The sequence below is a fragment of the Dermacentor albipictus genome, chromosome 5, assembly GCF_038994185.2.
Source record: "Dermacentor albipictus isolate Rhodes 1998 colony chromosome 5, USDA_Dalb.pri_finalv2, whole genome shotgun sequence".
Lineage (NCBI taxonomy): Eukaryota > Metazoa > Arthropoda > Arachnida > Ixodida > Ixodidae > Dermacentor > Dermacentor albipictus.
The window spans coordinates 133206348-133231291 of record NC_091825.1 but is presented as its reverse complement, the minus strand read 5'-3'; the positions used below and the strand labels follow the sequence as shown (position 1 = coordinate 133231291).

Below are 24944 nucleotides of genomic sequence, written 5' to 3'. Positions count from 1 at the left end.
CTACATAAATTTAAATATTCTCGCTAAAACAAATGCATGCCTTTCGGCACATCCTTATTTTAATCTAGCGGGCGGCGTTCTATAGAAGCGTACGGCTATTCGTTTACATTGACAATCACTGTCAGATCTCCGCGCATTTTTTTTTTATATCTCAATCCCCATCGCAAAAAAGGAAAACACCAGCTTTTACGGTGCCTGCACTCCTCTGCCCATGCGGCGCGCAAGCGCTTTGCAAAGCACGACGCGGCGGAAAAAGAGCGACTCGGACGACACGTCACCGGGCTAAAACCTACTTGACGCGAACGTCAAGCGCACCGCGTGTCTCGACGAGACCGTCACTGCGTGCCTTCCCGGGGCATTAACGTCGTCGCGCAGTCGACAAAAGCGCTGCGCCGCCAACGAGTCGCCGCCGTTAAATGTCGTGCAGTGTGAGTGTTTCGCTTGGGCACGGCTGCACATTCCCAACTCGCAGCAGGTCGACAGCGACATGCCTGCGGCGCATTCGCAACGCATTCGCGACTCCTAGGAGCGTTTGAAACGCTCCGCCGATTTCCCTCGGCGCAGGGGAGGTGTGGCGAAGCAATTAGGGACAGATGCTCAATGTTCCCTGCGTTGCGTTTGACGCAGACGCATCGGCGACGGAACGCAGACGTTTGGTTCGGGCGTACGGTACCGTAACCGTTCGGTCGTTTGCTTATTCAGTGACTTCCTGTTTCGACTTGTCGTTTGATTCGCGTTCGCATTACATACCCTGCTGTCTTAAACGGCGCGCCGTTTGGTTTGGGGACAGTTTACCCTAACAGATGGTGCGCTTGCCTGTTCAGTGGGCTCGTGCTTCGGGCTGACGATTAGTTCCTGTCCACCCTGTATCCTCTGCAGCTTTCATGGTTTATCTCCGTTGGTTTAAAACGACAGTCCCCAATAGGGCGGTCGTGCCGAGTAGAATCTCAAGACAAGAAGGAATAATTCAACTGTGATTTTTTCTGATCCCCAAGAAATTTGTTTGTGTATAATTTGCAGCTTATAGGGATACTTTCAGGTTGGTGTGAAGTTTTCTTTTTATGATAAGAAATAGTATCGTCATGCCATTATGCAGAATTATTTCAGAATTATTTAAGAATTATGATCTTACGGTGCTTCTACTATAGTTGTGGTGTCTTCCACTGATGACGGTGTCAGAGAGAGAAAATTAAAGGCAAAGCCGTGGAGGTTAATCATAGCATATCTCCGGGTGGTCCAACCAGAGAAGGGAAAAAAGTGAGCACGAAAGATGAGCGAAAAGATAGATGATGACGATGGCATGCTTACAAGGGAGTGTAGGGGCCCTAAAGTGGAATTTCACAACGCGTCCCTCCTCTCCAACACCTAGAGAGAAATAACATTTTATTCAGTCACGTCTGTTTAGTCGCAGATATCTCACTTTTCCGCTCACCTACACCGTCTCCTTAACGATAAGACGGCTTTCTTCAGCTAAGCTTCTCCACTTCCAAGCCTGTCGAACCAAGTTGGAGTCATTAGAACCGAGGCGCTCTGGCGACGAAGTAAAAAGGGAAAAAAGGTCGTCAGAAAAAAAAAAACACGAGGACGGTTACTGCAGGTTATCGCTGCCGTCACGCCTTCTTGGGTCGATCGCGCGACGTTGAAAGTGCGCTCGTTTTCGCCTTTCCAACGCCTACGCAGAGGCGCGATACGCGTTTCGTAAGAACGAAACCTAAGATGGGACTTCTTGCCCGGGGGCGTCAGCCTCATTGAGTCGAGTCCGAGACGAGCGCGAAGGCAACAACGACCAAAAAGAAAGAGATGCTTTTAAGGTGCAGCACACGTTATCCGACCCAACGGGCCGAGAATCGAGCGAGCCGAGATGCCGACAGCAATTACCGGTCGCTGCAGCCGGCGACGAGTTACCTGAGAGCCACTCGGTGCGCGCTGGCCGATAAGAGGAGAGAGCATCCCCCCCCCCCCCCCCCCGTTAACGTGCACGGTCCTGCGGGCCAACGCGCTTCGTCGTGCCAATAATAATAGTCGAGCACTACGGCGCGTAAATGAATGCGAGCAACGTCGCGCGTGCTCGCCAAGGAACCGGGTGCCCATCAGCCTCGAAGAAAGCGGCGGAATGCGCCGCGATTGACATTTTATGTCTCTCGGGGAGACCTCGCACAACTATAGGCGCAAAAAAAAAAATATTTCCGCGTCTTCTACTCTAGTTTCTCGAGAAGGCTACACTTTTCTGAGCCACACGTCGATCGTCTTGAGCTCTAAGTCGCCCGTGGTAAATAAAAGACGCACGGTAGGACGTAACAGTTGAGCACCGTGCACATTGATCACGGTGACGTGAGAGAGAGAGAGTGAACTTTAACGAGTACCAGCAGTTCAGTCGGCTGGGCTCCCACGATGGGACGTCGAGGTCTTGCCTCTTCGCCGCTTCGTAGGCCTGCTGGGTCGCCCAGAGTTGGTCGTCGAGATGGGAGCTGCGCAGGGCGGCGTGCCATCTCGGCGACCTCACACCAATGTCACATCACCGTTATGGGAGTGCAAACATCAATACCAAGGCGGTGACGCGACATTGTTTTTCGCGCATGAGGCATCCGTAAACGTGTGCTAACAGTGGCACAGTCTTCCAGTAGGCACAATACACATATGCCGGTGCGAGCTTGGCCGTCTCAGACGTGTTATACGACAAACGTCGACGATGACGATGACTCCAGAAAGACACTACAAGCGAGTCACGAGCCCGTAATGCTGCCGCGGTCAACTACCTCTGTACATCGATTGTCTCACGCTAGAAAGAAAACAAGAGATGAAAGGCAGATAGGTTTGCAATAACACAAAGTATAGCTAGGCTACAAAGACTTTATTCTGCCCGCCCCTTCTCTTCGTTGTCTTCCTAATGTCCGCTCCGAACAACGACACCAACAACTTCTGCAGAACGGCCACGTACACTTCCCCTCTTCGAAGACTCATCCCGCCTGGTATGATACAAGAAAGCCGTTTCCAGTGGTTGCAAACTCTAGCCCACCGTCATTGTTGACGTTACCCACTCTCTTCAGTACACATTTTTTTCACTGCAGCTTGCACTACACGATACGGTCCCAAGTACAACTGCTTCGCATCAGGAAAACCTTTTCTCGCAAGCACTAAATCATTCACCTGTATACTGGGTATCCGTGCGTTGTGGCGACGGTCCAAATGTCTCTTCATGTCTTCACGGTATTGCTGTTAAGCTTCCGCAGTTTTTCGCTATCCTCACAATTGCAGGGGGTCAGCAATGCCAAGCTGTCGTTGAGGAGCAAGCGTCGGTGCCTTTCCAAACGCTGCGAAATATGTATATGACCGATCATGATGAGCAACGCCGGCCTTCAGGCAGCACTTCCGTCTGCCTTTAAAACCTATATACATGTAAATAAATTTTTCAACTCCTGTGTCTCTCTCGACCATGCCATTTCCAGAAATATGGGAGGGCGCCCATCGTGTCAAAACAATTCCTCGTTCCTTGGCCCATTCTTGCAAACGACGGCTTAAAAAAAGCTGGTCCGTCGACTGATGTCAGCACCTTCGTGTCATGGTAAAGTTTCGGTTTTCGAGGCACCATCGTTTCGGGGACGACGAGCCTTTAATCAGGGAACTTCAGTTCTTTGGTTCCCTCCCACAGTAAGGTTGCATTGCTATTCTCCTGATTTGTTGTTACCGCAAGTCTTGAGAGTGCGTCTGCATCCTTCAGGGATTCTCCGGGCCTGTCACGGACCACGAACACAAACTGGTGGAGTTTGCTCACCCGCCTCGCAATATTTCCTTGAGGTTAATGATATAAGTCAGGACCTGATGATTTGTAAAGAACGTGAAGCTTCTGCCGTCCAGGTAAGATCTAAGATGGCGTAAGTTCATTAGAAATACCAAAGTTTATTCCTCCGTGGTCGCGTAATTAAGTTGTGCTTTCGAAGACGTATAAAAGTAATATTCCACGACCTTTCTTTGCTGCATCCATGGAACCTCTGTATTCCTTTGAGACAGCACGGAACCCATGTCGTAATAGGAGGCGTCTGTGTTCAACTGGAAAGGCAACCTGGTCTGGAAGCGTCAGAATCGGATCTGTAGAAATGATGCCCACAGTGCTTCGACAAACAGCGTCACACTCTTGTGCCCACCAAAACGGCACATTCTTCTTGGTAATTTCTGTGAGTCACTTTGTCTTTGTCGCAAAATCTCTTATAGATTCCCTGCCGAGAAATACTCGCAAGTAGTGTAGTCTGACGTAGTACTGCGGAAAGCCGCAAGGTGGAGAGAAGTGCTGGAACCGATCCACCCGATCGTAGCAATTGCTACGATCGGGTGGATGTCTGATTTTCCCTTTATTTAAGTAGTGTAGTCATACAGCTTCTGCATTATGGAGATTCGTTCGACTGATTGCAGCCTGGTTGTCTTGGCTTGGCCACCAAACACTGTTGTACCGAGAAACACAACTTCTCTCTTGAAAAATTCACTTTTCTTGTCTTTAATATAGAGCTACTGCATCACTCAGTGGACTGAAGTACCCATAGAAAAATACACGGCTGCGACAATTTATAATAACACACAGTTGAACTAAGCTACGAAGTTAGTCATCTTGTTCTTGTGCTTGTGTTCAAACACTATCCCATACCCACAACGGGGAATCGGCCAAGAAGCAGGCGGTTTTAGGTGTTTTTATTAGGATTATAACAAAAACTCAACTTGTATAGCTGAGCGCGGGTTAAAGAAAGAGAAATTTGTCTTCATTCTACCCGTTCCTTCTGTTCGTCGTCTTCTTAGTGTATGCCCCTAAATTGTTCGGAACGGCCACTTACAAGGTTAACCATAATAACTGTCCGGTTTAATACTCTGTACTGGGAGATAAGATAATTAATGGCAGAAATGATTAGGAGTGAAGATGAGAAGATGTGAAGAGAAACTCCAAACAAGCACGATGATGGCAACTGACAGCTACAGTTTTTCATTAGGTCCCAACGTCCGGCAAAAGAACTAAAAGGGGTGAGAAATCCAAGCCGTCGAAACTGCCCTGTTCTTTCACCGCATACTGCCCTTAACCGCCAGCTTTTCAGCACTAAGATACCGCTGCCCAAGTTCTGTGAGCAGTTTTGAAGAGATACATTTTGTTATAGACGTCCGCTGTGCACGTCAGGTGACCTTCTGTCCGCCCTTAGCCATTTCACCGTCGTTAGCCCTGCGGGAGAATCCTTTATGCGTCACCTACGTCTTTCTAAACTACTTGCTTAGAGATTCTGTTCGTCTAATTTATCTCACTTACGTCAACGCGAAGATGTGCAAGGAGCAAGAAGTACGCTTAACTTATGAAGTCACTGACAGCGACGACGCGTTATCGCCAGGCACTGAATGATAACACATGATGCCACTGACAGGCTATGACACTATCGCCATGCGCTGAAGAAAGTGAAATAAACAAGGAATCTGACATTTGCTGGATAGCTGATAACGCAGCAAGCGAGCGAGGGAGCGCAAGCTGACCATTACTCCTCTCGGTGGACCTGCAGGCACTCTCATATGCCCGGGTTAAAACAGTACAGCGTGCGGAAGACGCCGTTGGCGTCATCTAGACTCGAACCGGATTCGCACAATCGCTGACATGTAATGACGTATTGCGAATGGAGAATTCGCCAAAATATATATATTTTCGTCACTGTATAAAACATTCCTTTCATATTTGTCCGTATGTCAACAAGCTGGCTTCCTGCGCCCTCCCCTCCCCTCTCTGTTCACTCCCCTCTCTCTACCCTGTCCCCTTTCACACATGTAGTATATCAAACTGGACAAAGGCTAGTTGGCACGTTTGCCTGACGGGCCGATTCCTTCGCCCTGACCAACCACAACAGCCAACGAGCCGACACCAGCACGCGCTGTGATGCCGTGATGTCTGGCCAAGTACCTCAGCCAATCATCCGTTGACATTGGGAAGCGCGAAGATTGGCAAACTCAGTTCCCGATTATGCGTTGCCCGATCGGGCCTCTGGGACACTGCACCGTTTTAGCGAGACGAAGTAAAACTACGACAGAACAAAACAAGAGTAGGGCAGGGGTGTGGGTACGATAGGTTATGGGAGCGCCCCCTCCTCAAAAATTTATAGCCGAGAACGTCGACGGCGACCCCTTATAAGCACGCCGCGACGACGCGGCTTGGCGTTAGCACATCAATCTCGGCGTAAACGCGAACGCCGCTTCTATGAATAGCCCTTATCGCGGAACAGCGTCTGTGCAAAACAAAGCACGGAAGAGAAGATAAAAAAAAGATTATAACCCACTGACGCTCCCCTTGTATTAGCACACGACAGCCGCTCCAATATGAAAGCGATGAAGCGCGTTATGAGCGGCTCGCGTAGAAGCAGTACCAAGAAAAAATAGACGGAGATCAAACGCCACTGCAGAGGGGAAAAAAATGAAAAACTTTCTGCGTCCCGCTAAAAAGACATCGTACGGGAGAGCGATGCACGAATCGAACACTGCGATCCCACGCTTCCAGTGGCAACCCACATGCCGAATAAATACTACAGAGGAGATAGAAGATGGGTGGAAAAGTAAACGAGGTTGTTGGCTACGAGTGGACGAGACTTTTCTAAAGCAAAACCTATAGTAATGCCCTCGCCCGATGATTCGTACAACGTAGCGCAAGCCTGGTGAATAAGCCAACGAAAGCGATGCAGACTCGGACGCCAGCCTGATTGGGCGTAGGCTGGTTGGTGTCCGTTTTCCAGCGATAGCAGTTACGTGGACACTCCAGGAGCGTTTCCTCTTTCGCCGTCGGCGTCGCCGTGATGTTTCGTATAAAGCCCAAGGGCGATAACATCGTCGCCGGGCGCAGTATGCGGTATGCGCGAGTGAAAGCTTGCGAGGGTGAGCCGACGATGGTCCCTCAATCTCGCGCGCGCAAGGGAGGAAAGTGAAGAGGAAGCGCGCCATCTTCGGTCGCGCGCAAGGCACCGGGCGAGAGGCACCGGGCGTTATACTCCGGTGGCAACTGCGTATGGCGCGGCCGTGCGGGCCCTATCCTGAAAGCGATCTGCGCAGAGGACAAAGTCTAGGGTGCGCCGCCGGCTCATAGCTTTCTGCGAGCTGTGCTCCTGCCGCTCAGTTTGCGTTGAAGCGACAGGCAGCACGAAGGTCTCTTCGCTCACTACTGCTGCCGCGCTTCCTCAGGCCAGCGTTTTGACAGCGAGCGTTCGCGGTAATCGAGTGAGATATGTTCATGATAGCCAGTGCGCACGTGAAACCATGCCTGTTAACTTAGTAAGCGAATGCTTAGAAGTTTACGTGGCCGACAGACCTGGGATCCTTACTTCGTATAGCGCTCTACTAATTTGCTATCACAATCGATGCTTCGTCTTTCGGGCTAAACTGCAACTTCTTTCTTCGTGAAGATGTAAAACTATAAGTTGGAAGTTCAACAGAGTGCACCCTATTTAAAACGCTACCAATTAGCGAATAAAATTTGACCGTTGTAATCGTACGTGGGCTTCTACAAAGCCACCCCAGTCTGTCTAATTACATCGTAGCACTGTTCACAGAGAAATCCCCCTACATGTCAACGTCAAATTACCGTAAGCATGTACATAGTATACGCATAGTACGCATAATACGCATTTCCAACGTGTTCGCATCAAACCACTCCGGTGTAGCTACAAATTAAGAGCCCTTAAGCTGTATTGATAGAATACCCGACCTCTAAGAATGATGACCTGGCTTCATTATCCGCATTAGAGCCGGCTTAGCTTCGTAACAAAGCTTATCTGCCACTTCACGCGGCCTTCGTCGCTGTTAGAGCCGTATGAAACGACCGCCCGAAGGTGCCATGACAGCAGCATTTCTTGACCTCCAATAAATTTTCGTCTTTTTTTTTCTTCAGTTTTCCTTTACTGCTAAGCAAATTAGAATTCGGTGAGCTCTCTATACCGAGAACACTTTGAATGATAATGCAAATTTCCCTCTGAGCGACGCGCGAATCCCGACAATGGGCCGCTAACAAAGCCGTACGCGCAGCGCCAACGCATCTACCCAGAGTGCAGGTCTTTACTATTGTTCTCACTCAGATGTGCCTTCTTCACATTTTTTTTTCGCAATGACATAGCGGCATTCTTCGTCGCGTTCTCGATAGAAGGGAGCAAAATACGGCATTTTGTCATTCTAAACTATACCAACATCGGAATGAAAGCTTGTCGGAAGTGTCTGAAAATCCCAGTGCCGCATAAAAGCAGAACGCCGAAATAAAACGCATAAGAGAGAGAGAGAGAGAGAGAGAGAGAGAGAGAGAGAGCGCGCGCAAGCGCTCTCGAGCGCTTCATCGTGAAACGTTTCGCAAGAAAACTTAGGCGACAAGGTGAAATCTGCGGAGCGGAACGGGCTTGAAAGGAGGATGATAGAAAAGCGCGCCTTTCAGATGGAAAAATTGGGAGAGGTTTGTCAGGACCCGCCGTCAGCGCGCGAGCGGCTTTGAAAGCTGAGACTTCCCGGCGATAGGCACGCGTCGGAGGGCCACCGCTGTCGTTGATTTGTCGCAGAGACGAAATCGGTCGCGCTTCTCACCCGTCCGCTCCTTTCTTTCCTTCCATCTTTCTTTCTTTGTTGCTTTCTTTATCGATTTCTTTCTTGTTTTCTTGCTCCTGGCAGCGTCTTCGGGCTCTGCGAACGCGTCATGACTAGTGCTGCGTTCTGGTTGATAGGTCGCAAAAAAAGTGACCTACCCTACTTTGCCACCTTCCAGCATTCGATCGGCAGCTTCAATAAAACGCAGCCGACTGCTTTGAAGAGGTGGAACGCAAGAAGTCGGCCATGCTGGGCACATGCGTTCTCGATTGTGTTAATTCAAGGTGCGCTCACTTGTCCATGCAGTGTTGCTCTACATTGACCTGGTCACTAGGTCAGTCCGTCAGTTATGCAGCGGACGGCAGTTGGTTAGCCCGTAGTATGTGGTCACGTCGGTCGGTCAACTCCACTTTTCCATGATTTCACCGGATGGTCGTTATTATTCGTTCGTTGCGCCAGTTGACTATTTTTCGTTCACAACATTATGTTAATTACTTTACTTTCTTTATAACTCGTTGCGCGACTATCAACATAGTTATAAAGCTTCATTTTGTCAGCTGCGTATACATGTGATGAGCAGTAGAGCTTGGCTGCGTAGGAAGCTCCAGAATGTGTAAGTGCCGCGGTATTGATCGCCCATTCCAAAGAGAGAGAGTGTGTGCATGTGTGTGCGTGTGTGTGCGTGTGTGAGTCTGTCTGTCTCAAACACGTTGTTTGAGAGACATAAAAAGAAAAGAATTTCAGTCTCATTTACCGGCTTTCCTAACGACCCTCTCCATCAGTGGATACGAATTCAGGTTGCTTAAGCCAATACATGCGCTCACTGTGGCCGCACCTATACCATAAATGTTTACAGCAAGCGATTGTGTTTCTCTATTGACTGATATTTCACCTGAACGCATGATAGGAAACGCCGACACTTGTACAAATGGCGCTGTCTATGTCATTTTACCTTGACAGTGAACAAGCAACAGCAAGACTCCAGCAGTGAAAAGGGTGAAAGGCAGGAGGACACGTGGGTAATGACGAAGGCAATAAGTATTTTCAGTGCACGAATGACGTTTGTACTCACAATTTGCAAATGTCGAAAAATGTCCACATTCCGCAAACGTCAACGAAGTCTTAGAAGGGAAAGAACTATTCCAGGGTTACGTTGTACGGACGCTTCTGCACACGTCAGTGCAAGGCGTTGTCAGCGACCTGAAAATGCGTCATCTACGCTACGAGGACGCCATTTCAGTCACATTTCCGAGACTAGGTGGCACCGCATTTGGCATTGGGGTTATAAGTGAGGTTGGGTTGAACATTACAGAACCTATACTGTGGGATAACACCGGATTTGGCAGCGAGGTTGAGTAAGGCATCACACAAAGCTATAACGCGGTAGAGACATCGGGGTTGGCATTGAGTTTGGTAGCGAAGTTGCCCCCTCAGTGTGTCTGCTGATATGACCATAAAGGTTTGCCGTCGATCACAGCATTGCATGGAGATAAACAGCAAAGTTCCAGAAAAAAAAACGATACCTCGCATCTACAGTCATCTATCTTCTCCCACAATTGTTATCGTCACGTTTTCTTTTCTTTTCTTTAGCTTCAAGTCGCCGTTCCAACGGTTCGACCCACAAACACGGCTCCGGTTACAGCTTGGTGTTTCCGCAGCAGTGACCTAGAGCTTAAAATAAGACCTTCCGTTATTTAAACATGAGTTAGCTTATTCCATTTGCCATCGCAGTGGCCACATTCCGCGGGGAGCGGAATCAAATAACGCTCGCGTACTTAGTCTTAGGTTACGCAGGGATAGGTAAGGTTAGAGTAGTATAGACTACGTAAGGCTAGGTTTGATAAGCCTCATAATAAATCCGTAAAACTTCACTTCCGACCGTATTACAAATCGTTTTATTTTCGAAGGCCAAACCGCACAGATTATGATCACCGTCACCGGCGTGTAACTGTGCGAGTTATGCATCATTCGGCTCACTGGCGCAAATTCATTATTTGAGAGTTCCCTCCATAAAGAATAATTTCATCGACCGACAGCACATTCGCGAGCCCCGCAACGCGTAGGCAACAGAGCTGTGGCTGCTTTATTCTCGTTAGGAGTCTAGTTAAACCACTTAGCGCCATTCTCAACCACGCGGTTTTATAATATCAAGGGCACCTAAACAGCACACAAGGGAAGACCCGGACAAAAAAAATAGAGAAAGATAAAACTGCACAGTCGCGACGCCTTTATTACTTCGTCTATCAATATGGCTCTTCGTATTTTCTTTATCTCATTCCAAGGACAGAAAAGAAGCGCCAGCGACGCGCAAAAATCAGGTGAGGCGCGTCTAAAGGGCAGCCAAACTGAATGCGAATGAGCTTGGGAAGAAACCAAAAGAAAGCGAGAAGAAATAAAAAAGACAGAGAGAAGTCGGTTCGCGAGACACGGGAGAAAATTTGATTCGCATCTCATTCGGGGTATCCAGGCCGGAAGAGATTTCTGGTCTCGTCGTCGTTGAAAAAGCCGACGGAGCGCGCGCGCGCATTAACCCTCGAAACGAGGGGAGAGAGGAAGAGAGGAGGAGATCCTGCCTTGATCTGCGAGGCCACGCCTCTACAAGGGAAAGGGGAGAGTGAGAGAGACAATATGGGAGGAGGAGGAGGCTCGCCTGAGCGCGCGGTACAGGTTTATGTATATATTACACGAACATATGGTCGAGGCACTGCGCCTGCTCGGTAGACATTATACTGCCTTTATTTTTGGCCCCAGTAGTGCACGCCGGCGGCGAATGTGGTTGGAATGTCACGGTATGCGCGTACAGAAAGAGCTGAGGAGAAAGAGGAAAGGATGTGCGCGGGACTGCGTGTGCGCTGGCAAAATGACCTTTTGTCAAATGAATAACGAAAAGTATACGCCCGGCTAGTGGGAAAAAAGAGCGCGTGCGGGCGTGTGTGTGTTTGTGCGCTCGCTCGCTTTCGGTGCGCCCAATGGGATGTTATAGCTTTATGTGCGTCTGCATTTTGACAAAATGAAACGAAACACTGCGGCGGTTAGCCTGACGGTTTGTTAGCCTGACCGGCGCGGAAAGGCGATCTACAGTTGCCGGTGCATATTTTCAGAGCTGAATTCCTTTCTTCTCTGGTCTGCGTTTCCCACAGGAATGCGGGGTCACTAATCTTGGCAAGTTTCTTTCTCTTAAGGAGTGAAAAAAGAAAAGGTAAACAGGCACTCAAGTTTCCTTACGTGCATTGAATGCGAAAACATTCTGAGTCTTCCGCGCGATACTTCTCACTTGGTCATGTGCTCGAATTGGACAAAGTCAATCTTGGGGGTGAGTCAAGTCAATTTTGGGAGCAGGTCATGTCGCTTCTGAACGTGAGTCAACTCAATTTTCGAATTGGGCAAATTCATATTTTTTTTTATCGAGGGCCAGGGGCGTCTGTCCGACACTGTGGCTGTTGACCATGGAATTTCGCAGTGCTAGCCACAGCAGGTCCAGCGTCGGGAACGTGACGTCATCACTTGGTCACGTGGGATTTCTCGCCATCAGATGTTAGGACCGGACGCTGACCGAATGTTCCCCTTCTTGTGGCGTGTAATGCTCTCGCATTAGTAATTATTTCCAATTCCACGCCTTCCATCCGGCCGAGCGCTGGATGGAAGGAGCGGGAACATGAAACTGAAGATGTCGATAGGACCCGCGCGATATCCATTTAGATCAGGAGACAGTGCACATCAAATGTGCACAGAATTTTTTCACAACTAGCAAAAACAGTACAGCGCTTCCCGAATTCCCCTCTTATTCATCGCTTACTTACGCCGGCTCTTCACAGCGAAACTACAGAAATACAAATTGTAGCAAGGAAGGATGAAGCTGCAGGGATTTTGAAACTCGATAAGAAAACCGCAAACTAATGAAACTCTTTCTAGGCATGCACCAAGGACAGTGTCAGCTGGAAACGAAGCCTGCACGGAATTCCAAATTGTTACAAAAAACCTTTACAGAGAAATTTTCTTATATTGAAGGTATTTTATGAATATTTTGCAAAAGAATAAAATCGCTGGCCGATGTTGAAATGTTCGCTGAGTACCCAAGCGTGACGAAATGTGATGACCATTAGATACTTTGAGAAGTCTTTTCACCGGTTGCTGCGGCGCCTGCACGCTCCAGCGAGGTTCGCCGTAAATTTGGCCATTAATTACCGGTTGATTTCGCAACGCATTCCTTAGAGCTCTTACGAGTCTCTACGCAAGATTTTTTGTTGTTGTTGTTCCTGCAAGCTTCGACGCGTCTTATCGTGTGCCAGTGGCGATTGACGCGAAACAACGGACCCGGAAGATGGAACTCGCCATTGAGTGTGTATAAGTTCCTAACAGGAGAAGCTTTCAAATATTGATTGATTGATTGATTGATTGATTGATTGATTGATTGATTGATTGATTGATTGATTGATTGATTGATTGATTGATTGATTGATTGATTGATTGATTGATTGATTGATTGATTGATTGATTGATTGATTGAGTTACTGATCACACCAGGAATTAACTGATGAGTCAAGTCGCGAATCGATTCATCAATCTACTGAAGTGCTCTGATTTAATTACAACCACTTCGGATTGTTTGACGCGCACCTCAATCGAAGTGCCACAATCGTTTTTTGCATTCTAACTCTGTCTGAACGCCGCCGTAGCCGGGAAGCGAAATAAAAAGAAATTAGCAGCGTGACTATAACTTGAACGGGTACGCAAGACCCTGGGCGTTTTGTCTTTCTGTTGGCCTAACTTCAGTCCAATTTATTTTATTTTTTTTAAATGATTGTATGTGGCAAATAGGACAATTCTAACTCTCGCGATGAATTACTCGATGAGGCGGCCGTCACTTCTACGAGAAACTAAAATGCGTAATTGAATAATCAACATAATTGCAAAACTCAACTATTTGATCAATTATTTACGCGCATATTGCCTGTTACGAATCGTAGCTGGTGTGTTCGCAAGGTGTACCCACTTCGAACGGATTCTCAGGACTACACCATATTCGGGATATTAATCTTCAATTTCTCCGACGAAATGTACTGGCGTTCCAGTTACTTTTGTGCTTCAATGCATGCAACAGCGTTTTCCTAAAGAACGTAAGCGGACCAAAGGTGCATTCTGCCGCAAGTCTGACGCCACATATTTTCGAAATCGGTGCCACCCTGATACTTCGCTCCAAGTCGATATGCCATGCGAACGCACAAGCTACGTTTCGTAGATTGAAATTAATTAAGCGGTAATTAATTAAAAGGTTAATTAGTGTAAAAAATAAATTTTGGGGTTTTACGTGTCAAAACTACTTTCTGATTATGAGGCACGCCGTAGCGGAGGGCTCCGGAAATTTAGACCACCTGGGCTTCTTTAACGTGCGCCTAAATCTAAGTACCACGGGTGTTTTCGCATTTCGCCCCCATCGAAATGCGGCCGCGGTGGCCGGGATTCCATCCCGCGACCTCGTGCTCAGCAGCCTAACACCATAGCCACTGAGCAACCACGGCGGGTGTTAATTAGTGTAAGTTTATGAATTATTCAATTAGGTACGTGTTTTGATTTCTCTTGTAAGTGACGACCGCTTCATGTAATAATATAGCTAAAGTATTAGACTTGTGCTATCTGCCACGGGCATTTTTTTTTTCAACTTTCCTGCAGCTAAAAAAGAAAGAAAGAAACACCCTATAGACAAGTTGCACTAATTAATTTTCGTCAAATTTTGCTTCCGTGATGTTACAGCGAAGCTGTATAAGGCTAGGACTTCATGCATATTTGTTCTCCGTGAACAAAAACTATATCATCAAAGGCTCATACCCACGTAAGCGTTCATGCTCCCGTAAGCAAGCAAAAAATGCAATGGCTCATAGCCCCGTAATGCAGAGGCTCCAAGCATTCAGCAAAGTGAAGCGAACAGTGCTTAGATTCTTTCTAATAACGCATACAACGTACAAAACAGCATGGCGAAAACCATCATCATCAGAGGTTCATACCCCCGTGAGCAATGGCTTATACCCTCGCAAGCAAGCAAAAACATGCAACGACTCATAGTCCCGTAAGGTTCATGGCTCCTCGCTTTGCGTGAATTAGCTGCGATAACGCTACCTCTGTTGTTGTTGTCGGTGATTTCAATGTGGATGTGGCGGTGCCGAAAAGGGAATGGTTTAAGCGTTCCGTGTTGCAGACATATTTCTTGCGATGCCACGCCGATCCGGCCCAACCGACCATCCAGCGGCGTACATGCATCGATTTGACTTTATCAAAGAATGTGATTGCAGTTGCGAGTGAAATAATGACCACCGATCAAGACAATAAATGAGTGTGCGTACCTTTTGTGACGATGACCACCCATCAAGACAATGAGTTCGTACCTTCGTTCAAAATTATGTGTCACCTCCTGGTCGTGTGCTAAACAGCTTCGCTGGTCAAGCCCCTTCACATAGTGGAATGGCTCATGACTTTTTCTCGAAAATTAAGTTCGATACTCTGAGGCAAGATTGCGACAGTTGATCGGTGAAAATTATCGTACGAATCAGAAAGCAGCTGAAGAGGGAGTTAGGTTTCCTTGCACATTTGTCTGCTACATTTAACTGAAATGCTAGGTAAGGTTACGTGATGTTAGGTTAGATGAAACATTTAAAAATACTCTACTTTCTTGTATATCTGCCACCAGGTTATCGGCCAATCCTCAATAGTGAATATGTGCGTTACGGCGACCTAACGGGCTACTGCTACTAACATTCGATAGGATGCCTCAGCGGCAGGCGAGCGCCGCATGTCGGCGTTCTGATGTTAAACTGTGATTCGCGCCACAACCATGCACTTACAAACACACAGCATGCGCCTCCTATCGTAAGCCACCTGCGGGCAGCGAGGGTGAAACGCTCCGTTTAGCACGACGCTGAGGCTCCTGGCGATCCGGGGCTGCGGATGCCCAGCAGTCAACGTCACGAACAGTGTGTTGCTTGTCGTGTTTCTAACGTGCGTCTGTCATCGCTTTAGGCTGCAGACGGCAAGTAGAAGGCATTAAACACTAACTCTCCCGCAAGTCGTTAAAACAGGTTTTTTTAAAAAGAGGCTTGTTTTCCTTTTCTCTTTTCTTCATTTTTGCTATCATCTAGCAATCGCGGATTCCTTTATGCTAGCGTAGAAAAAAAAAATTGTACACGCACCGGCGTTGACACAGTGTCTGAAAGTATCAACTTTTGTAACATAAGCAGTTTAACCCCAGCCACGTTCCGCATTGATCAACACCTAGGGAACAGAGTGAATGAAAAAAAGTGGAACAATAATAAAAAAGAAGCCAGCATGTTCTTTTCCAAAGCACTCGCACCACGCATCCCAAATTCCTGTTGCCACGGGTTACGAGGCCGCCGAATGCAACGCGGTATTTTATGCTTTCTTTTATTTATTTCCTATTTAGGCGACGACGGATGCGCGAAAACGATGCACAAAAGAATAATAACAGGAATTCAGTCCATGGCATATCTAAAGCAACGGGATAAAATAGGCGGAAAAATCGTTTCAATGCGCGTACGTGAAGTTTATGCTAAGGTTCGATAAAAGTAAGTTGTGTTAGAGGGAGGAGGGGAGAGGATATAAGACGATGTTTGCTGCATTTTCTGTGCAGGTTCCCTGTATGAAGTTATTATCACATATCAAACAAAACAGACAGACAGACAGACAGACAGACAGACAGACAGACAGACAGACAGACAGACAGACAGACAGACAGACAGACAGACAGACAGACAGACAGACAGACAAAAGGACTGATAGATAGATAGATAGATAGATAGATAGATAGATAGATAGATAGATAGATAGATAGATAGATAGATAGATAGATAGATAGATAGATAGATAGATAGATAGATAGATAGATAGATAGATAGACAGACAGACAGACAGACAGACAGACAGACAGACAGACAGACAGACAGACAGACAGACAGACAGACAGACAGACAGACAGACAGACAGACAGACAGATAGACAGACAGATAGACAGATAGACAGATAGATAGATAGATAGATAGATAGATAGATAGATAGATAGATAGATAGATAGATAGATAGATAGATAGATAGATAGATAGATAGATAGATAGATAGATAGATAGATAGATAGATAGATAGATAGATAGATAGATAGATAGATAGATAGATAGATAGATAGATAGATAGATAGATAGAACTGAGTTGAAGTCACAAGAATACGCTGTACATTAATAATGTAAATTCACCGTGCAACAAAGGGCCGCAGTTCGTTAACGCTTAGAGGATTAAACAAATAAAGCGCTGTACACGTAGTGCGGCGATTTCGCCTCTAATACCCGTGTCACACGGGCGTTTGGAAGGCCTTCCAACCGATAGTCAGTTGACTCAAAGGTCAAATTCGAGCTGCCACACGGGCCGTTTCGAAGGCCGTCGAGTCAATAGTCTATCGAGTCAACGGAGCACGTTACAACTCTATCGAAATCTCGACGGCCTTTGAGCAACGGAAGAGGAAACAGCGCGTACATGCCCTCTCATTCACAGTGTGCTCGTACTCACGGTTAGAAAAAAACATCAAACCAAAATGCTTTAAAAATACTATATATTAGTGTCATTAATTATTCAATAAAGTATTTTTGCCACTTGACATGTGCGAACACACAGCAAAACGGCGGCCGCATCGAGCGGCGAAGCGTTGCCGCAGTTTCGCTACTCAACAACTTGAAAACTAAACATATATGTATGGCGATGTATAAACAAATATTTGTGTATAAACAAACAAAAGAAATTATAGGGCTTTTAAGAGGTTTTAATGTTGTTTAACTTTTCGTGACATGAAAACGAAAATAAAGATCCGCAGCGCCGCACAATTTTGCGAGAAACGCCTGAACCGCTCAACGGCCTTTCAAAAGTGCCGTGTAGCAGCGCGACAACTCCTTTGAGTCGATAGAGTTGTGGCGTTTCGAAGGCCGTCGACTGGAAGGCCTTCCAAATGTGCTCGTGTGACACAGGTATAACACGTTATGTCAAGCGCTCTCGTAACGGACATTAATTACAGCTGTTAGTCAACAGAAACCTAGTCGTGGAAAATGGCTGCATAAGAGCCGGCTGGTCAAAATCAAGGTTTCAAAAAAATCAGCGCTATTAAATATAACATGGAAAAGGAACGACACCAAAGGGAATCAACGAATTCGGTCGAAAATCAAATTAAGCTAGGGTGTCTAGATTTTCGACAAAATTATTTTGTTTATTTATTTTAGATGCAGAAAAACGGGGAGGTAGGCTATGTCAGAGCCAGCTATCCCAAAATCCCAAACTCTTTACTCAAACACCAATCAGAAAATGAAAAGAACAAGAAAATATTGACAATCACGATACACACACGAACACAAGCGCACAAGGAATGTCTCTACGGGCATCAGCACCAAAACCACAGTCCAATAACGACAGGACGATCGCCCATTACACATTACATACAGTCATAAGGAGAACACGACCGCGAGATCAGCGTGTTGAAAAGTGTAAAGACAACACAGTTGTGTCAATTATAAGCAGCCTTTAGGATTAGCCGCCACTAAATATTCGCGAAGAGTCCTCACGGCACGACTATGCTAGTCATAGCATGATCACGGCCCTAGCGCTTTGCTCACTGTGGGAGGAAGTCTATCAATAAAGAGAGGGACAAGAAGTAAAGGCAGGGAGGTTAACGAAGGTCTGGCCTGGTTGGCTACCCTACACGTGGGGAAAGGGAGATAAAGATAAGAAGGAAAAAGCAGATTCAATGTGCGCGTACTCGCAGATGAAAGTTCACTCATGCTGAATGTTCGCTCACAAGCGCTCATCTAATCCGGTTGCCTTCACAAAGCGCATTATCACTTTGGGGGCACTATGCATACACTAGGTTTGCGCCAGGGTTCCAAAATCTTAGCTTCCAAGAACGGTCTGTCGTCTAAACAGCTAGACGTCTGTCAAGGATGTTCACGCAAGTGAACCCGCTGTTGGTCACATTGAGGAAATTCTATGATAATGTACCCCACTGAAGCGTCGGAGTTATCACGGGAAGTCCAAAATGCAGGGACGTTCTTCTCTTGCCGCGGCAGAAGGAGTGAGGCGTGCAGGCTATGTCTAAGCGTAGACGATGGAGGAGCGCCTAGAAACGAGCGGTCAATCTGTTGCTTCGGTGATGTGCAACTAAATCTAAGTACACGATCTTTTTTTTTTTTCGTTTCGCACCTGTCGAAATGCGGCCGATGCGGCCGGGAATCGAACCCACGGCATCATGCGGAACACCGTAGCCACCACGGGTTCAATAAAGCCGACATGGAACGGAAGCACGCAAAATTTATGCGCATGCGCAGCATTCTGCACGAAAAGCGAACACCACGTATAGCAGAGTTCGACGATAGACGAAAGCAATGAAAAAAAAAAGACATTTCAAGCGACCTGAAAGCAAAGGATATAAGGGCCTCTCAAAACTAGGATGGAATTGGGAGCATCGAAAGATCAAAGCAGCGTTAGAAAGAAGATAACGAAGCTACTGTCGACCGGGAAATCTCTAAGAGCGGTCGAAGCACGCCCCTATCTAGCGAGGCACGGAGCAGAACTCAAAAATGCCCACCACTGAAAAAAGCACGAACGGTTGGCAATTCGGCAACACTCCTGCGCTGCCAAGTACTCACTTGCTCCAAGCGTATCAGCAGGAGAACGACATCAAAACGCATCCACTATACCCCATGTCTCATGTATTATGTCTGTGTCTCAGTCTCGTGTGTTAAGCATCTATATTTGATTCCCGATCCGGAGTGCTTCTACAAAAAAGTAGAAACCGCGGTAGGCAGCGCATGACAGTCTTGCAGGGGTAGAATCCGAAGCGCAGTTATTACCGCCGAAAACCTTACAGAGGCGTGTTTTATTGGAGATAACATAGATGAAGCCAGAATCGTGTCGTAATGGAGAAGTTCACTTTCATTTAGACAACAACATTCAGTATATATACACCGTGAGTCAAAATGACGGAGACAACGTCGCAAAAGCGTAATATGAGTGAAACCTAAGCAAGATACAAAGGAGCTTACAATCTGTTTGTTGGAGAGAAGCCAGGAGGCAATGTATGCGCTGTATATTTCAAAATTTTCTCCGATGGCTGTAACGCAAGACCTTGGATGTTCAGCTAAGCGCCCACCAACGTGAGGAGTTTAAATGCCGAGATCTAACACATCTAAAACAAGATACAGAAAAGACGCCAAGTATTGATGCGAGTATAGTAGAGCAGGCCTCGCTAAGTGCACGGATGCCTCCAAATTCGCCAATGAAAAGTACTATATTAGGTGCATTTTGTGATGTGTAAAACGCAAGCCTTTACCGCGACATCGTTCCTTTATGTAAGCTGGTATAGAGGTATAAGTTTAAGTGGAGGACCAAATCTAAGGGTTCGAACTAACGCACTTGCATTCTGCAACTTATTTGTGTTTTGTACAGGTTATAAAGGCCAAAAAGTTAAGATGAAAATTACTTGAAATTAAACTATCCACTGATAGACATCAGCTAGACTGAAAGGTTGATTGAAAGCCCTAATAATTTATTGAATTACCGGAGTCCTCGATATACATATTCTGTTTCTAGACACCCTCTATATATAAATACATTCATTAACCGTGTATTACATTTGGCTCTCTAGAAAGGTTGGCGATGTTCATCGGCGAGATTTCTCCTTAAAACACCACTTTATTCATATCACAGAATTTGTAAGGCACGCCGAGGCTCTTGTTAGCACCCAGAAGGCTTTCGTGAGGACCTCAGGAAGTTATCGTCGCCTTAGCACGTTCCACTCATGCAAGCTCCTTTCTGAGAAAGCCCGACAACTCTGCTAGTTGACGAACTAAAACAATGCAGGAGTTCGACGCCTATTCGGAGGCCCTTACCTTACGATATTTTCGTTGAGTCCTTGAGGACTTTGATAGTACAACTCTCAGTCCCCGAACTTCACATTTCGTCGAAGAATATTTTTTTTTTTTGTCGTCAATTGTAGACACGTTCTCGATAATTGGTGCTGTGCCTTGCCCTAGATGCCTCCTTTCTTGTGAGTGTACCCATATTGGTTGGCGTTGTCTTCATAACTGAGTTCGATCAACCAACTCGCACAAGTTGACTATTTGTTGCATACCGCAATGCCCTTTATTACGCTCGACCTGCGAATTTCATTTGCAGAAGTTCAAGCACGCGCCCTATGCTTCTCTCAGCCGCCGCTCCCCAAACGCGGGAGAGCAATTTACGGCCTTCAATGCCGTAAATACGGAGAAGTCAGAGCGCCTTTGAAATGAGTTTCGCTTGCGACATGCCGCGCTTGGCCGGAACAATAACTGAGCAAGCGCACCGGCTCTCAGCCGTTTGTTCGTTCGTTTGTTTGTTTGTTTGTTTGTTTGTTTGTTTGTTTGTTTGTTTGTTTCAGAAACACCGTTTGGAATCATCGTCTCTCGGACAGCGTGCAAACAAGAAATGGAACCAAGTTGTACATAAAGAGAATAAAATTATTACATTTCTATAATAAAATATTCACAGTTGCTTCAGAGCTTTGCCACATAAGATTAATGTAAAACATTGTTGTTGTTGTTGTTGTTGTTGTTGTTGTTGTTGTTGTTGTTGTTGTTGTTGTTGTTGTTGTTGTTGTTGTTGTTGTTGTTGTTGTTGTTGTTGTTGTTGTTGTTGTTGTTTCCTGCTCATTTGATCTAATCTTAATCATCTGCACATGAAGCAGCAGGTCTTTCTTGCCCGCATAGCACGACCGATATCTTAAGTTACGCACTTGCTCGCTGTCACTATTCCATCAGCTGGCTCGACACCCTGGGCGCTGATATTGGACACTGAAATGAGACTGGTGCGCAGGCTTCTAAACGTTAAAATGGATTCGCACAACAAAAGAACAAAAAATTGCGCACTATATATTGCAATGCAATGAGGCCTCTTGTCATCACATTTCCAATGCCCTTTTTTTTTTCTCTCATGCGCACGATACAACGATGACGAGACAGGCACTGTCGAAGAGGAAATATATATATATATATATATATATATATATATATATATATATATATATATATATATATATATATATATATATATATATATATATATATATATATATATATATATATATATATATATATATATATATATATATATATATATATATATATATATATATATATATATATATGTATATCAAACCTGGGAGATTCAGACCTTAAGAGGCACTAAAATGCAACACTATATCAGTTCATACTGACAAAGTAGTGCTCAAAAGGGTCCATTTTCGTTCATGGAGAACTCAAAGAGGAAATGTTTCCGTGCTAAAATTTGCCGCCGAATCGTGAGCAGCGTCAGTTTTACCTCACGAAGTTCAAAGTAATTTCTCGTGTTTGGGTCGTTTCGGGGCAACAAAAAGTTGTGAAAAATCTTTCTAATCTGAGTATTTGGTTCGCTTGCAATGCAGCATTCGCTACCGATAAACGATTCAACCAGTCCCGAGTAGACGTTCTCAAAATTTGTGAGGTCACGACGAGCCGGTACGGAAACTTCAGGGTGGCGTCGCCACCGGTAAGTTACGTTCCTTGCCTCGTTTCTGGCTTGCCGAGCATCCTCTCTTGGCAAGAATGGCTGTTTTGCTATGGGAAATTTTTAGTTTTGGTTATACCTTCTTCAAAAGAAATCAATATAAGGTGTTTAACTAATTAATGAATTAATTATTTTCCCGTTCAATAAAGTGATTGATTGATTGATTGATTGATTTTCCTCCTATTTAGTCCTTGTTTAAAAGAGCATTAACAGACACTTTTGAAGCTTGCAAAAGGACAACACTTTGCACATGTGAAACGCATATCATATGTCATTATATATATATATATATATATATATATATATATATATATATATATATATATATATATATATATATAAAGGTAAATGTACACCTGGCGTCATCGACGTTACCGTGAGGTCATGACGTGGAGCAATATTTGCTGACGTCGTGCGGCAGCAAAGCTACGTGTGATGATGTGCATCATTAAAGAAAAAGGAAAAAATGAGCAAAAGTACGGCGCGCGTTCCTCTTAGCTGCGCTAATTGTGTGCGGCAACCGCAGCCAATGCATCGTGACGTCTTGGCGTGAACCGTATACATTACCTGCGCACTGAAACTGCAATTAGTTTGTTGAAACAAGTAGTACAGTGCATTACTTGAGGCGTTCTGCCGTTTTCCAGCATTTCTTTTTGATAGGAAAACACTTTTCTAGGAGCCACATCCTTAACGTTTAACAGCGATAAGGTCGCGATAACACAATCGTGATGGCTTATACCAGACACCATATTGCTAGTCCGATTAAGGACGGGAAGGGCCTATTCGCAAGAAGGTCTACAAAAACAGCCCCTTTCCTTCCCTTGTCGCGCTGGTTCTATTTTAAACTGATATAAATCATCAGCCATTATTAATTCTTTGAAACTGGTGGATAGAGCAATGGAGTTAGTAAGAAAATGTGTATTATTGACCCATCCCGCATCAGGCATATTAAGGTCACCACCGATAACGTAGTCATGGTTTTGGGACGGAAAGAAAATCAGAAAGCGAGGCAAAAGCATCTGGCTCTGTGAATGAAGGTGGGAAAGTAACATCCCCGCGCGCAGGACAATGTGTCCATCGCGTGGGATATTTGATTTGAAGTTGCTCGATGAAAGGCCCGGGCATATCAACCAAATAGAAGAACAATGTTTTGAGAGACAAAACGGTTTCCAAACAATGTGAACTAACGTCAAGCTCGTGGACTTTCTACTGATGCGTTAACTCCCAAGCACTATAAAGAGCTCCCCAGATTGCGCAGCTTCGTGTGGTGCGTGTGACTGACTTTGTCCCCAAAATATTGGTGAGCAGACAAACCCCCGTTTTTGTTTCGCGGACCATTCCGCAATTTTTTTTTTTCTCAGATGGGTTTCTCTCGCTTTCGCTCTCAAGTACTGCAGAACAACCACTGTCCACACAGTTAATGAGCCCCACAGATGGTGAACGCCGTTCGCCTCAATATTTCCCTTACACCCTGCAGCTGATTACATCCGCGTAACCAATAGTAACGCCCTTTGGTCACCTCCCCTTGCCCGAGCGAAACCAACGCGCACGCACGCGACAGCTTTCCCGTTGTAAACGCTCTTCCCTTTCTCTCTTTCTACGGTCACCCCCTCCCCCTCCGGAAACAGTTTTGTGCGTTGAGGACGACGTTGGCGCACAACAGCCTTCACAGCATCACCGAAACCACACTCACCGCCAGAAGACCTGTTGGCCGGAGTCTTCTTGCAGACGCTCTTCAGCGCCGACATGAGGAATCCGCTCATCGTCGAGGCCCGCGCAGTAAGATCCGACACTGGCTTGCTTTTCCTTCCTCCGCGGACGGCGGACGAGCAGGAACAGCTGCTACGGCGGCCTCAGCTGGCGACCGCCACCCCTGGCACTGCCCCCGAACGCCACTACTGCGCCGCGCTGTTGACCCCGCCGGAGCAAAGGCGCCCGCCCAGCCAGGCGCGCTTCAGCCCATCGGTGCCAACGGTCTCGGCCAAACGCTCGCGGCAAACAGAGGGACTCGCACTCTTCCGTAAGCCGGTTCGCCCGACCGGAGCCCGAAACACCGAACTGTTCTCGCTGCTTCCAGAACCGCGAAAGAACAGACGACAGCTTCAGCAGCGATTCGGGAGTTTGAAGGGGCCTCCGGGTAGGCCTAGCGGCGAGTACGGGTCTCTGACCGTCGTCTGCGACGACGCCGTTGCCACATGGAGAAAGCGGGCAGCAGCAGCAGCAGCAGCGCTACTTCGGGAGCGAGCCGCGAAGGCCCCACCTCCTATACGGCGGCACCCACGGCGGCCAGCAACACCCTGCGAGAACGCCGCCGCCGACGGCGCTGCTCCCCACCCGACGACGACAACGGCGACAACGACGGCAGACACCCGCTGCTTCCGGAAGCTACAGCGCCGCGAGGCGCGGCCGATTGCTGCGGCGTCATTTCCGTTCGCTGACGTCGTATCGACTTTTTTCGCTCCTCGCCATTCGCGTGCAACTCCTTCCCCCGTCTCATCACAACACCCACTCACCCTCCAGCATGCACGTCAGTCCCATACCTGTCCTTACCATATGCCCCCCCCCCCCCCCCCATTTCTTTTTTACCTCGATCTTCATTTGCCGTGCGCCGCTGCCCCTCCTCCTGATCCAGACACAAGATTGATCGGGAGCGTTGCGACCAGCTGAGGAAGTCGTAACGATTTTCGGGGCTAAAGTGGAAGCCAGACACGCGAGACTATGGTCTGGTAGATTTTGTTCCTTCTCTCTCGCTCTCTCTTTGT

The 24944-nt window shown here is 46.7% G+C and overlaps 1 protein-coding gene across 4 annotated transcripts in view; it reads right to left on the bottom strand.

Annotated features, from left to right (window-relative positions):
- Positions 1 to 24944, bottom strand: part of LOC139060106 (platelet binding protein GspB-like) — a 210595-nt gene that overhangs the window by 125972 nt on the left and 59679 nt on the right. Inside the window, exon 1 of one of the 4 annotated variants that reach the window (XM_070538937.1) lies at positions 23876 to 24497. The exons of the other annotated variants lie outside the window; for them this stretch is intronic. Coding sequence (XP_070395038.1) covers positions 23876 to 23945 — 70 coding nt within the window. The 5' untranslated portion in view covers positions 23946 to 24497. Of the gene's footprint in view, positions 1 to 23875; positions 24498 to 24944 lie in introns of those variants that run through there. 4 annotated transcript variants of the gene reach the window in all.